The 13,964-nt window shown below is 35.0% G+C and overlaps 1 protein-coding gene across 6 annotated transcripts in view; it reads left to right on the top strand.

The window, feature by feature from the left end:
* Positions 1–13,584, top strand: part of CEP135 (centrosomal protein 135) — a 76,509-nt gene extending 62,925 nt beyond the window's left edge. For 4 of the 6 annotated variants that reach the window (XM_036854022.1, XM_036854024.1, XM_036854021.1 and 1 more), the window contains 5 exons: positions 1,575–1,784; positions 2,917–3,119; positions 4,037–4,141; positions 6,442–6,552; positions 11,857–13,584. In XM_036854022.1, coding sequence (XP_036709917.1) covers positions 1,575–1,784; positions 2,917–3,119; positions 4,037–4,141; positions 6,442–6,541 — 618 coding nt within the window. In that variant the 3' untranslated portion in view covers positions 6,542–6,552; positions 11,857–13,584. Of the gene's footprint in view, positions 1–1,574; positions 1,785–2,916; positions 3,120–3,390; positions 3,640–4,036; positions 4,142–6,441; positions 6,553–11,856 lie in introns of those variants that run through there. The other 2 variants (XM_036854026.1, XM_036854023.1) reach the window with 2 other exon arrangements.
* The last annotated feature ends 380 nt before the right edge of the window (positions 13,585–13,964 follow it).

Below are 13,964 nucleotides of genomic sequence, written 5' to 3'. Positions count from 1 at the left end.
GATGAAGGCAGAGATTGGAGTTATGTGTCTACAAGGCAAGGAACACCAAGGATTGCCAGCAATCACCAGAAGTTTGGAGAGAGGCATGGAACAGATTCTCCCTCAGAACCTCCAGAAGAAGCCAACTCTGCCAGCATCTAAATTTCAGACTTGTAACCTCCAGAATTGTGAGGGAATAAATTTCTGTTGTTTTAAGCCACCCAGCAATTTGCAATAATTTGTTACAGCAGTCGTAGGAAACGAATACACTATTTCTGTAAGTTTTTCTGTTAAGAGTATAATAACTAAAGGAATGTTTTTCAACCTTCAAAATAGTTCTCAGGAGAAACTATTCTTTAGTTCTTTTGTTCTTTGTCATTGTTCATGTTCTTATGTGATATATAAAATTAACTTACATATTTATATTTCTTTGGGGGAATTTTGATTAATTAATTCATTAATATTTGGAAAATCCAAGTACTTTTCTACAATTGTTGAAATTTATTAAATCTTCAAAGCAGTGTATTAGATTTTTAATGTTGATTCATTTTAGTAAAACTTGTTTAATAATTTAATTTTCAAATGTGGAATTCTTCCTAAATTCTAGAAGTAGAGTTTATATCTGTTTGTATTTATCACTCACATTTTAAATTGTGAAAAATTTTAAATGTGCATTACTCGGGGCTTCCCTGGTGGCGCGGTGGTTAAGAATCTGCCTGCCAGTGCAGGGGACATGGGTTTGAGCCCTGGTCCAGGAAGATCCCACATGCTACGGAGCAACAAAGCCCGTGCACCACAACTACTGAGCCTGCGCTCCAGAGCCTGTGAGCCACAACTACTGAAGCCTGTGTGCCACAACTACTGAAGCCCGTACGCCTAGAACCCATGCTCCGCAACAAGAGAAGCCACTGCAATGAGAAGCCCGCGCACCGCAACAAGGAGTAGCCCCCTCTCGCCGCAACTAGAGAAAGCCCACGTGCAGCAATGAAGACCCAACGCAACCAAAAATAAATTAATTAATTAATTCTTTTTTTTTAATGTGTATTACTTTAGGAAAGAAGTGTTTATCAGTATTTCAAATTTTGCTCATTATTTCAGTTATTAAAATCTTATAAAGTAGTATACTATTATTAGGTTAAATTAAATTTAAATATGACTTTAGGTATATAGTTTTAAAGCAAACTCCATTTTTGAAATTCAGAATTTAAAGGCAATTGAGGAGTGATAAGTATATATGTTACTTTAAAAAGCATTATTATAACAAAGAGTTTATAAAGGAAAAATTTAATATGACTTCAAAGATCTCTCATGTTCACAACCCTAAAGCAGTAATTTTCATCTTTGCATCTTCCAAATATATACATGAGGTACTTAGTTACCATGATTAATAATTAAACACAGTATTTTTTTTTAAGCATTAAATAGGCCATCTTTAAATAGCAGACAACTTCCTGAGAGTATCTTAAAATTGCAAAATTTTTAAAATTGCAAAAATTGGCTTTTATAGTTTTATAAAGTGACGTTGTAGCTACACAGATTCAAACCTTTAAAATTACTGGGTTACTTTAACTTTGTACCTGTTTTCTTATTTTCAGCACATAAATGCACATCATGCTTATGAATCTCAGATCTCATCGATGGCAAAAGCCATATCTAGATTAGAAGAAGAGCTGAGACACCAAGAAGATGAGAAAGCAGCAGTATTAAATGATGTGTCATCTCTCAGAGAACTTTGCATTAAGCTTGATTCAGGCAAAGATATTATGACCCAGCAATTGAATTCCAAAAACCTTGAATTTGAGAGGGTAAGAACTTAAAAGATAATATTGTAGCATATTGTTTTTTTTATATATAAATTTATTTATTTACTTATTTTTGGCTGTATTGGGTCTTCATTGCTGCACGCGGGCTTTTCTCTAGTTGGGGCGAGCAGGAGCTACTCTTCGTTGTGGTGCATGGGCTTCTCATTGCAGTGGCTTCTCTTGTTGCAGAGCACGGGCTCTAGGCGCATAGGCTTAAGTAACTGTGGCACGTGGGCTTCAGTAGTTGTGGCTCACAGGCTCTAGAGCACAGGCTCAGTAGTCTTGGCACATGGGCTTAGTTGCTCCACGGCATGTGGGATCTTCCCGGACCAGGGCTCAAACCCGTGTCCCCTACATTGGCAGGCGGATTCGTAACCACTGCGCCACCAGGAAGTCACAGTAGCGTATTGTTTTATTCAGCCCTACTCTAATTTGACTACTACATTCTTTGTCGAGGTTTCTTTGGCAAACATGATGATAAAATTAGGTGCTGTTTTGAAGCAAATGGGTATTTAGGAGAATACAAGTCTTCTAATTATAGAATAGGAACATATCCCAATACATTCTTTCTCTGTTTAAAAATAAGACTTATATGAAGAATTGAGCAGTTCATTCCTTTCTAAGTGGAATATTTTTCCTGATAAAAATCTTACTTAATTTTAAAAGTCGAGTTAACTGGAACGTCCCATTCCCAAACTGAAGCATTACTTTAAACAACCCAGTGTGTGTTTTTAAACATGGGTGTTTCCAGTTTTCACTCATTTAGTAGTAACTTTATTTTCAGGTACTGAGAAGCTTCAAGACTGGTTTGACTATGTAATCAGAATATACATATTTAATAAACCAGAAGGGCCTCCTTACTGATAGGGTGGCCACATTTTAGGATTTTATGTTAATTACCCTCTCTTGACAAGATAACACGAAAGAAAACTATTTGAGGGTTGGGATAGGTCTTTGCTAAAAAATAGCAAAGATTATTTTGAAAATAAGATGTTTTTCTTATATGTGAAAAGTATTACAGAATCTTTAATCAGTACCCAAAATGAAGCAACTGATGTGTGTATAGCCCTGCAGATAATTTTTCAGAGTAAGTCTAAAATTATACTGAAGTAATCTTGCTTTGTTTTTCTTGTAGGTTGCAGTGGAATTAGAAAACGTAAAATCAGAATCAGAGCTGTTAAAAAAACAACTGTCAAGTGAGAGACATACAATTAAAAACCTTGAATCATTGTTGGCTACAAATAGAGATAAAGAATTTCATTCCCATTTAACCTCCCACGAGAAGGATACAGAAATTCAGCTGCTTAAAGAGAAGTTAACCCTTTCAGAAAGCAAAGTGTAAGCGTCATGAATCAACTTATGTGAGGAAAATAGCTTGTCACAAATAATTTTTCAATATGAATAATTTTTTATAGATTTGTAGCATAAAACAAATGATAGAAAAATAGTGGAGGAACCAAAAAATTTTTTTTCGAAATGTTGGGGGAGTGGGGGATGGGAGTGCAAAGCAAAGTATTTGATTACATGGCCGCTGCTTTGGGAAACTCAGGGGGTTTAGCTCAGAAGAAACATCATGTTTGGGGGTGTAATTTGTATATGTTCTCCACAGAGGTGGTATCCGTGGAAGTGAACGAGTGGACTTTAGAAAAATACCTAAATTTGAGGAATGAAGAGAGAAGTCAGCGAAGGGGAGAGCATTTCAGAATGGGGAGAGTTGGCTGTGTTTCATGCTGTGGATTAGGAAAAAGGACTTTGAAAAGACCATGAAATTTGACCCTCATAAGGATATTGATTACCTTTTAGGAGATTGATGATGGAGAAGTTTGGACATATTTTTGGAAGAAGGGAGGAAACACAGTGTAGATAGTATGAGTGGAATAATTAACTTTTAAAAGGTATTAGAAATATATCTCTTTCTGAGGTAGGAGTCAAGAAAGAGCCAATAAAGATACTTTACTTTTTGATGTTACAATTCATGTCTTCTCACATTTGTATCTCCAGCATTGCTGCAGTGCCTAGCACATACTAGAAGCTCAGTAAATGTTCGTTAAATAAATGAGGTGAATGAAAAAGAAAACTTTGTGATAGAAGCTCCAGACGTTTATGGAATTATTGTTGAAAACTCTTCTCTTTTTTTCATCCTTATATGTCACCTCCATTTGTATTTATTAATAACAAAAACAAAAATCCATAGCACTTGATGCTATAAAACAGAATATTTATTATTTATTTGATTTTCTAAATTTGTTTTTAAGAAATAGTCAAAGCCGGGAAAACACCATGCTTCGGGCCAAAATGGCACAATTACAAACAGATCTTGATGTTCTGAAAAGGCAGATTTCAACTGAAAGATATGAACGGTAAGAATATATTTTTAGCGTTGAACAGCGTTTTTATTTATTCCCTATTCTATTACAAAAGGATTTAATATGGCTTACAAATAGCAAACTTTTCTTAGCATTAATATGTAAAATAAATTTCGTTGGTAATTCTTCCTAAAAAGGCAACAAGTGTTGCAGAAGATAATATCCCCACAGTAAAGTAGCAAGTATTGTATAAATGTTTGCTGTAGCATTCCTCAGGGCAAAATTAGGGCATTGTTTCAAAGGATATAGTTAGGGAATCAGCAAGCTAGTAAGGATTCTACAAGAGCCCAAAACATTATGGTCCAATAGGAAATTCCAAATACAAATCGTCGTAAAAGCGATGATGCTGATGATCTTAAGGGCATTTAACAAATATATTGCCAGATACTATGTATGTATCTGATTAATCCTATTAACTATCTATTATTGTGCCTATATTATTATTAGAAACTAAGGTCACGCAAATAGTAAATAGCAGAGCCAAGACTAAAATCCAAACAGGTTTGTCTAATTTTAAAGCCTGTGCTCTTAATCTTTTCAGTATATTCCCTACAGCTTAGGAATTTTCATAGTCACTTATATTTCAGTTCATTTGCTTTATTATGTTGAAAATTTTAATCTCCAAGTGTTACAAACAGGAATGAGACCTGCTTTAACAGTGAAAATCCAAGTCTAATTTGTGAATCAATTTGTCAATTTACTTTTCTTCCATTTTTCTTTCCTACTGTATTAATACCATAGGCATCAGCATTCCTAAGATTTCATTCTCAAATAGTGGTCAGATTGTTTATTTAGGTCAATATTTTGAGTTCTCTAATCTTATTCTTAACCATTTGCTTCAAAACTTTTAAGTGATGTGCAATTTGGATTATAGATGGAATTTGCTAGGAAATCAATATTTGTGATTTCAAAGAGAAATGAAGCCTGAGGTTGCATCAGTGTCATGAAAGCAGTGTTGTTAATTTCTTGTAATTTAGAAGATCTATTTTCTGAAATAGATCTATATGTGTAATGATTTCTATATGTGTAATGATTTTCATTTATTAATGACAACTGAAATTCTCTTCAATTCAAGGGTCCTAAATCAAGCTCTCTGTTGCCTAGGGTTATAGACTCCCTTAATTCTTCTCCTTTTTCCTTGCCCCTGGTCCCCAAAGAAACCTTGATCCACATGACCATGTCTTTCCTTCTCTTTACCATGCAACTAGATCATGCATTTTTAAAGGGGCAGTATTGTCACTGCAGGGAACAATATGGATTCTTGGGGAAGAGGGAATGGCAAAGAAACCTTAGGTATTACAGTGATTTATGGCCCTCCGAAGGGCCACAGTATATTAACAGTGTATCTGTGTATTAAAATCTGATGTATTAAAATTGGACGGAGGGGGAATAATTTGGGGGGGGGCATCTAAAAAAGTTTTTTTAGGGGATTATAATGAAAAAAGTTTGTGAAGCACCCATCTAGGTAGAAATCCTAGGTACTGAAGAGCTCAAGTCAGAAAGTCTGGGCCAGGGACTGTGAATAGCCCACAGTAGAGGTGGCAACACAGTCATCATGCTTTGTGGGGCAAACCCAGACATAGCAGAAAGTAGATTATTTTACTTCTAACATTTGGGCGTTTTGAGACAGGAAGAAGGAAGAGGACTAGATTTATGTGCAAGAAGAGGTGGGAAAGGTAGGGGCAGAGAGGGGAACCAACCAACTTTGAAAATCTATATTCAGAGGGGCTTTGAACAATCTCTTAAAGTACATATTCCTTTAATTGAAATCTTTTATCCTCAACTTAAAAATGATATAAAGACATAGGATTTATTTGTTTGTTTGCTTGTTTGTTTATGGCTTCATTGGGTCTTCGTTGCTGCGTGGGCTTTCTCTAGTTGCGGTGGCGAGCAGGGGCTACTCTTCATTGAGGTGTGCAGGCTTCTCAATGCAGTGGCTTCTCTTGTTGCGGAGCATGGGCTCTAGGCGCGCAGGCTTCAGTAGTTGTGGCACGTGGGCTCAGTAGTTGTAGCTCACGAGCTCTAGAACGCCGGCTCAGTAGTTGTGGCACATGGACTTAGTTGCTCCACGGCATGTGGGATCTTCCTGGACCAGGGCTCAAACCTGTGTCGCCTGCATTGGCAGGTGGATTCTTAACCACTGTGCCACCAGGGAAGTCCCTACAAAGGATTTAAATTTAGTAGAAATAGTAATTAATCAATTGAGTAGAAATTACTTAACTAATAACAATAACAGGACCTTTTATTTGTTTACCACTTTTTGGTATAATCTCTTATTTTGTCTTTATTGACAGAGAACGAGCAATCCAAGAGATGCGTCGGCATGGTCTTCGCACACCACCCCTTAGTTCTACTCTGAAGTCTCCTTTACATTCTCCTGAACATATAAACTGATTATCAGAAAGGTATGCGTGTAACACCAAGTACAAGCAAAACTTATCTCTGGTTATAAAAATTACAAGAGTTGTTTTCTGTGTGGGGGGAGAGGAGATTGCCTATAAAGGTGGTAGGGAACTTTCAGAGGTAGTGGAATGTACTGTATCATGGTGGTGATGGTTACATGGGTGTATACAATTGTAAAAATTTGTTGAACTGAACGTTTACAGTCCATGTATTTTATTGTACATAAATTATACCTTAATTAAAAAAGAGAAGACATCTGGGGACTTCCCTGGTGGTCCAGTGGTAAAGAATCTGCCTTCCAATGCAGGGGACGTGGGTTTGATCCCTGATCGGGGAACTAAGATCCCACATGCTGTGGGGCAACTAAGCCCGTGCACCACAACTACTGAGCTCGCGCTCCTCAGTGAGAGCCTGGGTGCCACAAACTACAGAGCCCACGCGCTCTGGAGCCTGCGCACCACAACTAGAGAGAGAAAACTCACGCACCACAACTAGAGAGAAACCCACGTGCCGCTACAACTAGAGAGAAAACCTGCACGCCACAACCAGAGAGAAGCCCACGTGCCGCTACAACTAGAGAGAAAACCTGCACGCCACAACTAGAGAGAAGCCCATGCGCCACTACAACTAGAGAGAGAAAACCCACGCACCACAACTAGAGAGAAGCCCACGCACTGCAAGGAAGAGCCTGCACGCCACAACGAAAGATCCCGCATGCCTCAATGAAGATCCCACACGCCGCAACTAAGACCCAATGCAGATTAAAAAAGAGAGAGAGAGAAGACATCCACAACAAAAATTAAATGACAATATGAGATATCACAGGGTAATATTTGATGAAGTGCCAAACTCAAGGCACAAATAACAGATAGTGAAAGTATGGACAAAGACATAGAAAATATTACTTAATATTGAAAGCTAGATATTTTTAAATAAATTATAATATACATACAGAAAAGTGCTATATCATAGGTTATGCAGCTCAATGAATTTTTACAAACTGAACACACCTATGCAACCTGCACCCGGATCAAGAAACAAAATATGACCTCTCTTGGGTGTCCTTCTGGTCATAAGCCTTACTCTAAAAGTAACTGTCTCGGTTATTAAAAGCATAGATTTCTTTTGTCTGTTTCTGGACATTTTATAAATGAAATCATATATTTCTGGCTTTTTTTCTCAATAGTACCTTTGTGACATTCATCCATACTGCTGTGTACTTGTAGATGGTTCAGTCTTGTTGCTGTAGACTATTCCATTATGTGAACATACCACAGTCCATTTACTCTTTCTGTTTTTGATGGGCATTTGATAATTTCCAGTTTGGGCTATTACAGATGGAATTATGATGAACATTCTAGTACCTTATGTTGGCGAACAGATGTGTGCATTTCTTTTGGGTATACACTTAGGAGTGAGATTGTCAGGTCACTGGACATGCATGTGTTTGAGCTTGAGTAGCTATGGTAAGTCAGTTTTCCAAAATGATTGTAAAGAGCTAGGACACATTTGGCTGAGGCAGGATCAAAGTGATGTGCTCATTCATTGGAGATGGGAGTGAATGGGAAAGAAGTATGTCAGACCCAGGGTTTGAAAAGTAGATGACTGAAAAATGCAGGCTTATTGACAGAAATAGTAAAGTCAGTCCTTTTAAAAATTATTCATTTTTTGGCCTCTCTCAATAGAATTTTATAGGAGATAATTAAGCATTTCCTTGGTGACTTCAGAATCCTCCTAAGAGTATTAGCTATGTTCTATTCTTTAATATACTGATGCCCCAGGGTTTATTGGTATTTGTAGGGCCTATGTTTAAATGATTCCTGATTGCTGTGCTTTTGCTCTTGTGTTTGTTTATTTGATTAAAACATTTGTTTTCCTCTTTCATTTTGAGGACCACTTCCTAGTGCTGGCAGCAGTCACTGTGTCCTCACAACTTCTAAGCTGCTGCATTAATTTGAATGTGATTAGATGGAGGTTCTGCTTCTCATTATAAAGCCTCTTGGCAGTTGTGACACAAGCATTTTTTTCATGCTTGATTCACAGCTGCATTTTAGATCAAGGGTTGGTAAACTAGGCCCTATAGGCCAAATCCACACCACTGCCTATTTTTGTAAATTAAGCTTTATTAAGCCACCCCCATTTGTTTACATATTGTCTCAGACTGCTTTTCTGCAGTGGCAGAATTAGCTAGTTGTGACAGAGACCCTGTGGTCCACAAATCTGAAATATTTATTTACTAACTGGCCTTTCACATCACATAGCCCCTGGAAAACTTATCTGTATACTCATGAGATAATAAGAGTGAAAAAGCAAGTAATTCCTTAGTTTATGAAAAGAGGCTTGACTCCCAGGGATCCCCAAACTATACTTTAAGAACCACTGATCTAGAACATAGTGGTTTCCAGCAATCTCTAAAGCTGTAATGAATTAGAAAACTTTTTTAAATTATGATAAAATATATATAACATGAACTTTGCCTACTTTTTTTTTTTAAGATTTTTTTGATGTGGACCATTTTTAAAGTCTTTACTGAATTTGTTACAATATTGCTTCTATTTCATGTTTTGTTTTGTTTTGTTTTCTGACCAGGAGGCGTGTGGGATCTTATTTCCCTGACCAGGGATGGAACCCACACCCCCTGCATTGGAAGGCGAAGTCTTAACCACTGGACCACCAGGGAAGTCCCTGAACTTTGCCTTCTTAACTATTTTGTAAAGTGTACAACTCAGTGGCATTAAATTCACAATGTTGTACAACCATCACCACTATTTCCAGAATTTTTTATCACCCAAACAGAAACTCTGTATCTATTAAGCAATAACTCTCCAGTCCCCTGTCTTCACTTCCCTGCCCCTGATAACCTCTAATCTACTTTCTATCTCTATAAATTAGCCTACTCTAGGTTTTCATATAAGTGAATTTATACAATATTTGTCTTTTTGCACCTAGCTTATTTCATTTAGAATAATGTCTTCAGGGTTCATCTGTGTTGTAGCATGTATCAGAACTTCATTCCTTTTCATTCCTGAATGATATTCCTTTGTGTTTATACCACATTTTGTTCTTTTGTTCATCAGTTGATGGACACCTGGGTTGTTTTCATCTCTTAGCTATTGTGAATAATAGTGCTATGAACATTGGTGTACAAGTATCTCTTTTACTCTGTTTTAATATCTTTTGGGAGTACCTAGAGTTGCTGGGTCATAAGGTAATTCTGTGTTTAACTTTTTGAATACCTGCCAAACTTTTTCCACATGACTGTACCATTTAACATTCTCAACCAGCAGTCTAAGAGTTCCAGTTTTCCAAGTCCTTGTCAACACTTGTTATTTTCCATTTTTTATTATAGCCATTCTAGTAGATGTATATTAGAAAATGTCTAGAACTGTTAACAAATTCCCAGAGTATCCTAATGATGTTGTTAATTGGTAACACATTTCCATTCATATTTTCTAACGTTGTCACCAAAACTAATTTTATGGGATTTCCCCATGAGTACCCAGAAATGAATATGAAATACTCATATCAAGCCATATTTACAGTGTCTCTAATAGTTAACATATATAATCCAGTTTTGCTTTTACTGTTTTGATTATTGCATCTAAAAAATGCTCACTGAGACAACATAAAATACAAAAGTATAAAGAAGATAACCAAAATCACTTTTCTTTACATTTTTTTTATTGGAGTAAAACATACATAAGGTCAAATTTATCATTTTAACCATTTTTAAGTGTACATTTCTCTGGCAGTTAGTACATTCACACTCTTGTGCAAAAATCATCTCCACCATCAATCTCCAGAACTTTTTCATCTTCCCCAGCTAAAACTCTGTACCCATTAAACACTAACTCCCCATTCTCCCCTTCCCCTAACCTCTGGCAATCACCATGACAATTTCTGTCTCTATGAATTTGACTATTCTTTGTACCTTAAGTAAGTGGAATCATGCAGTGTTTGTGTTTTCGTGACTGACTTATTTCATTTACTATGTTTTCAAGTTTTATCCATGAGGGAGGGAGTATGTGTCAGAATTCCCTTCCTTTTTGAGGCTGAATATTATTCCATTCTATGTATATAACACACTTTGTTTATCCATTCATCACTTGGGTTGCTTCCACCTTTTGTCTATTGTGAAAATGCTGCTGTGAACATGGATGTACAAATCAAAATCACTTTTAATCCTACAACCCAGAGAAAATAGCTATTAGCCATTTGGTATACTCCCTTCTTTTTTAAAAAAAAAAAAGGTTTATTTATTTATTTTTTTAACTTTATTTATTTATTTATTTTGGCCGTGACATGCGGCATGCGGGATCTTTGCAGGATCTTAGTTCCCCAACAAGGGGTCAAACCCGTGACCCCTGCATTGGGAGGGGAGCACGGAGTCTCAACCACTGGACCACCAGGGAAGCCCCTACTCCTTTCTTATGTTTAATTTATAATAAATATACACACAAGCATAGACATACATGTATAATTCTAATAGAAATCATACTCAAAATAGTTTTCATCAGTTTTTTTGTTTTGTTCTGTTCTGTGAGGGGTTTTCCCCTTAATATAGTTGCATGCATTTATTCTTATCATTAAAAGCATTTTCAAAAATGCCATTTTAAAATAGTGATTTAACAGTTCGTCACATGGATATTTCATGAATTATTTAATCATGCTCCTCTTATGGAACATATATTGATAGTTTGTTTCCAACTTTTTTTTCTTATAAACAATGTTTTACATCAGTATTTGACAACCTGTCTGATAATTTCTTCTTAAGTATGTCTTCCTCGGTATAGAAAAAAATAATTACTTTCTCAGTGTTTCCATTGTGTGATTTTTTATATTTTAATGTCTGTGTTTTTTAATTGGGAGGGTGGTTAGATAGCACATAAGGTCAGAATACTTGGAAAAATATTTGACTATCCCTAACATGCTATTTTAAGACTCAGACAACATAATTTACAGTACTTGTTTGCAATTTTATGAAACCTATACATCATAGTATCCCTTCTTTTGAGCGATTTTTCTCAGTTAACATTCTATGTTACCCCTTCTTTTCACTGTGTATCATTCTTTTAGTACTCATATACTTTGATGTGCTTTTGTATAATAGTTTAAAGGGAATATCTTTTCCCTTTAAATATAGAACAATACTTCTTGACTATTAACTATAATTTGATTGTGGGCAAAGGTTTTATTAGAGATTATAATTTCAGTTAAAACATTACTGAAATGCAGTTTTTCGTGAAAGTACTGAGTAATTTTATCATTTTTTGCTTAATCCACCTTTCCCCTCCCCCCTTTTTCAGAATGATGGCTTTCAGTGAGTTGGCTATATGGATTTTTTTAAAGGACAAACAGTAATGAAATATTTGAAGCACTTGTTCCTGAAAATTATGAACATTGACGCAAATTCTACCTCTGTCAACTTTTATTTAAATCAGTGAACATTTATGTAAAAATTTGGTTTAAAAGAGCTATATCCATGTGTATATTTTCATATATATGACAGAACAGAATATGTATGAATAGTGCTAATGTTATATCTGTATTTTTATTATTCCTGACTTAAATTACTTCTCAAAATGTGTTTATACTATGAATTAATATGATGTAGTACTCACATTATCCTTTAATAATCTTTTTCTTAATGAGCCATGATAAATGTATGTAAATATTCTAGTTTCCATGCCTGTGTTTATAACCCATATCTTTAATACATTCACAAGGGATGATCAACTTTGATGCTATGCTGTCATGTTTAACTTTTTTCTTCTAAATGTAAAATTAATTATGCACCAATATGCCATCTATCATTGAGGGGACTATATTCAGGTCTATTCTTATAATAGCAAAGGTCTTGATAAAATAATGGTTGCCCTATATAATTTGATATTGCCAACTAGAAGAACTGTGATAGAAAAGATACATTCATATATTGTATACAATATTATACTATTTTGGCTATCACATGGACTCTTCACATACTATAAATGCTATCAAAATTAAACTAAAAGCTGTATTTAGAATTTTGTAAAACGACAGAACAGAAATTTGGGATATTTTTCAGTAAATAAAATTTCTCACTGTACTAATCTAAAATTTTGAATACAAAAATATCAATATATGGGGTAAATACAGTAAAACATTTTGTTAAAATTCCACTATACATTCAGTAATATCCAGTTTTTTGCTTCTAAACCTGTGTGGTGTAATTTATCAGTCTTCCAGAATAGTATGTAAACACTGACCTGTTGTGGCATATTAAATAGAAAACAGCTTTTTACAATGAATTTTCAAAGTTGTAACTTTAAAGGATTTAGATATATACAGATATTAATAAAAGAACAAAAGTACAAAAAAAAAAAGAACAAAAGTACAAAATAGATTGTCATAAAAAAACTAATTGTGTTTAAACCATACACATTTGAAGAAAATCCTGTTCTTAATAGATTTCATTATGATCGAAAAAGAAGAACTTAAAAACTAGCATTGGAAAATGGAAGACCAATTATTTATGATACATTTTATTTCCTCCTGTGGTTTAATAAAGTGGAGGTTGTGTGTGAGTGTTTGTGTGTACCTGGGGGTGGGCAGTGCTCTTTTTCTAAAACTAATATTCCTTATATGTTCTCATTATGCCCTTTGCAGTAATTAAGTGTGTATTTGGTGTGATGTGGCTTACTTTTTCACCATCTATGTAATTTTATGTATTCTATCTCCTGTGTGTGAATTCGTGTATTACAGCAAAATACAATAGAAATGGGACTATTTACAATGTCATATGGAAAATCTTTTAATAAATATATGTAAATAAAATTTAAAAATTTGTCCCCACCTTTTCCCCAAAGCAACAGCAAGGCATATTTTGTTAGATGTTTTATTTTTAATGTTTCTATAATTAAAAAATGTATAGTTTGCCATAATTGTTATTTTCATAACCATGATACAATTTTTTAAAGTAGTTTTATCTTGAAATACTGAATGTTCTGACCTTTTATAGATGTTTTTAATTTGTTCTAAATAATTTTAAATTATGGAGCTTGACATAGATTTTCCAATAAACTTTCCAGTCAGTTTATTTTCTTTCTTACAAATAATTTTGTATAATGGTAGCAATATTCTTAATTCTAAAGTTAAGTATAATTTATTCAAATCAAATTTTATCATGGTGGGATATGGAGAAGTCTCTGAACTCAGATTCCAGGTACTTTCTTTTTTTTTTTTTTTTTAACATCTTTATTGGAGTATAATTGCTTTACAATGTTGTGTTAGTTTCTGCTGTATAACAAAGTGAATCAGCTATATGTATACATATATCCCCATATCCCCTCCCACTTGCATCTCCCTCCTACCCTCCCTATCCCACTCCTCTGGGTGGTCACAAAGCATGGAGCTGATCTCCCGGTGCTATGCA

This window comes from Balaenoptera musculus, chromosome 5 (assembly GCF_009873245.2).
Source record: "Balaenoptera musculus isolate JJ_BM4_2016_0621 chromosome 5, mBalMus1.pri.v3, whole genome shotgun sequence".
Classification (NCBI taxonomy): domain Eukaryota; kingdom Metazoa; phylum Chordata; class Mammalia; order Artiodactyla; family Balaenopteridae; genus Balaenoptera; species Balaenoptera musculus.
This window is presented reverse-complemented; position numbering and strand designations above follow the sequence as displayed.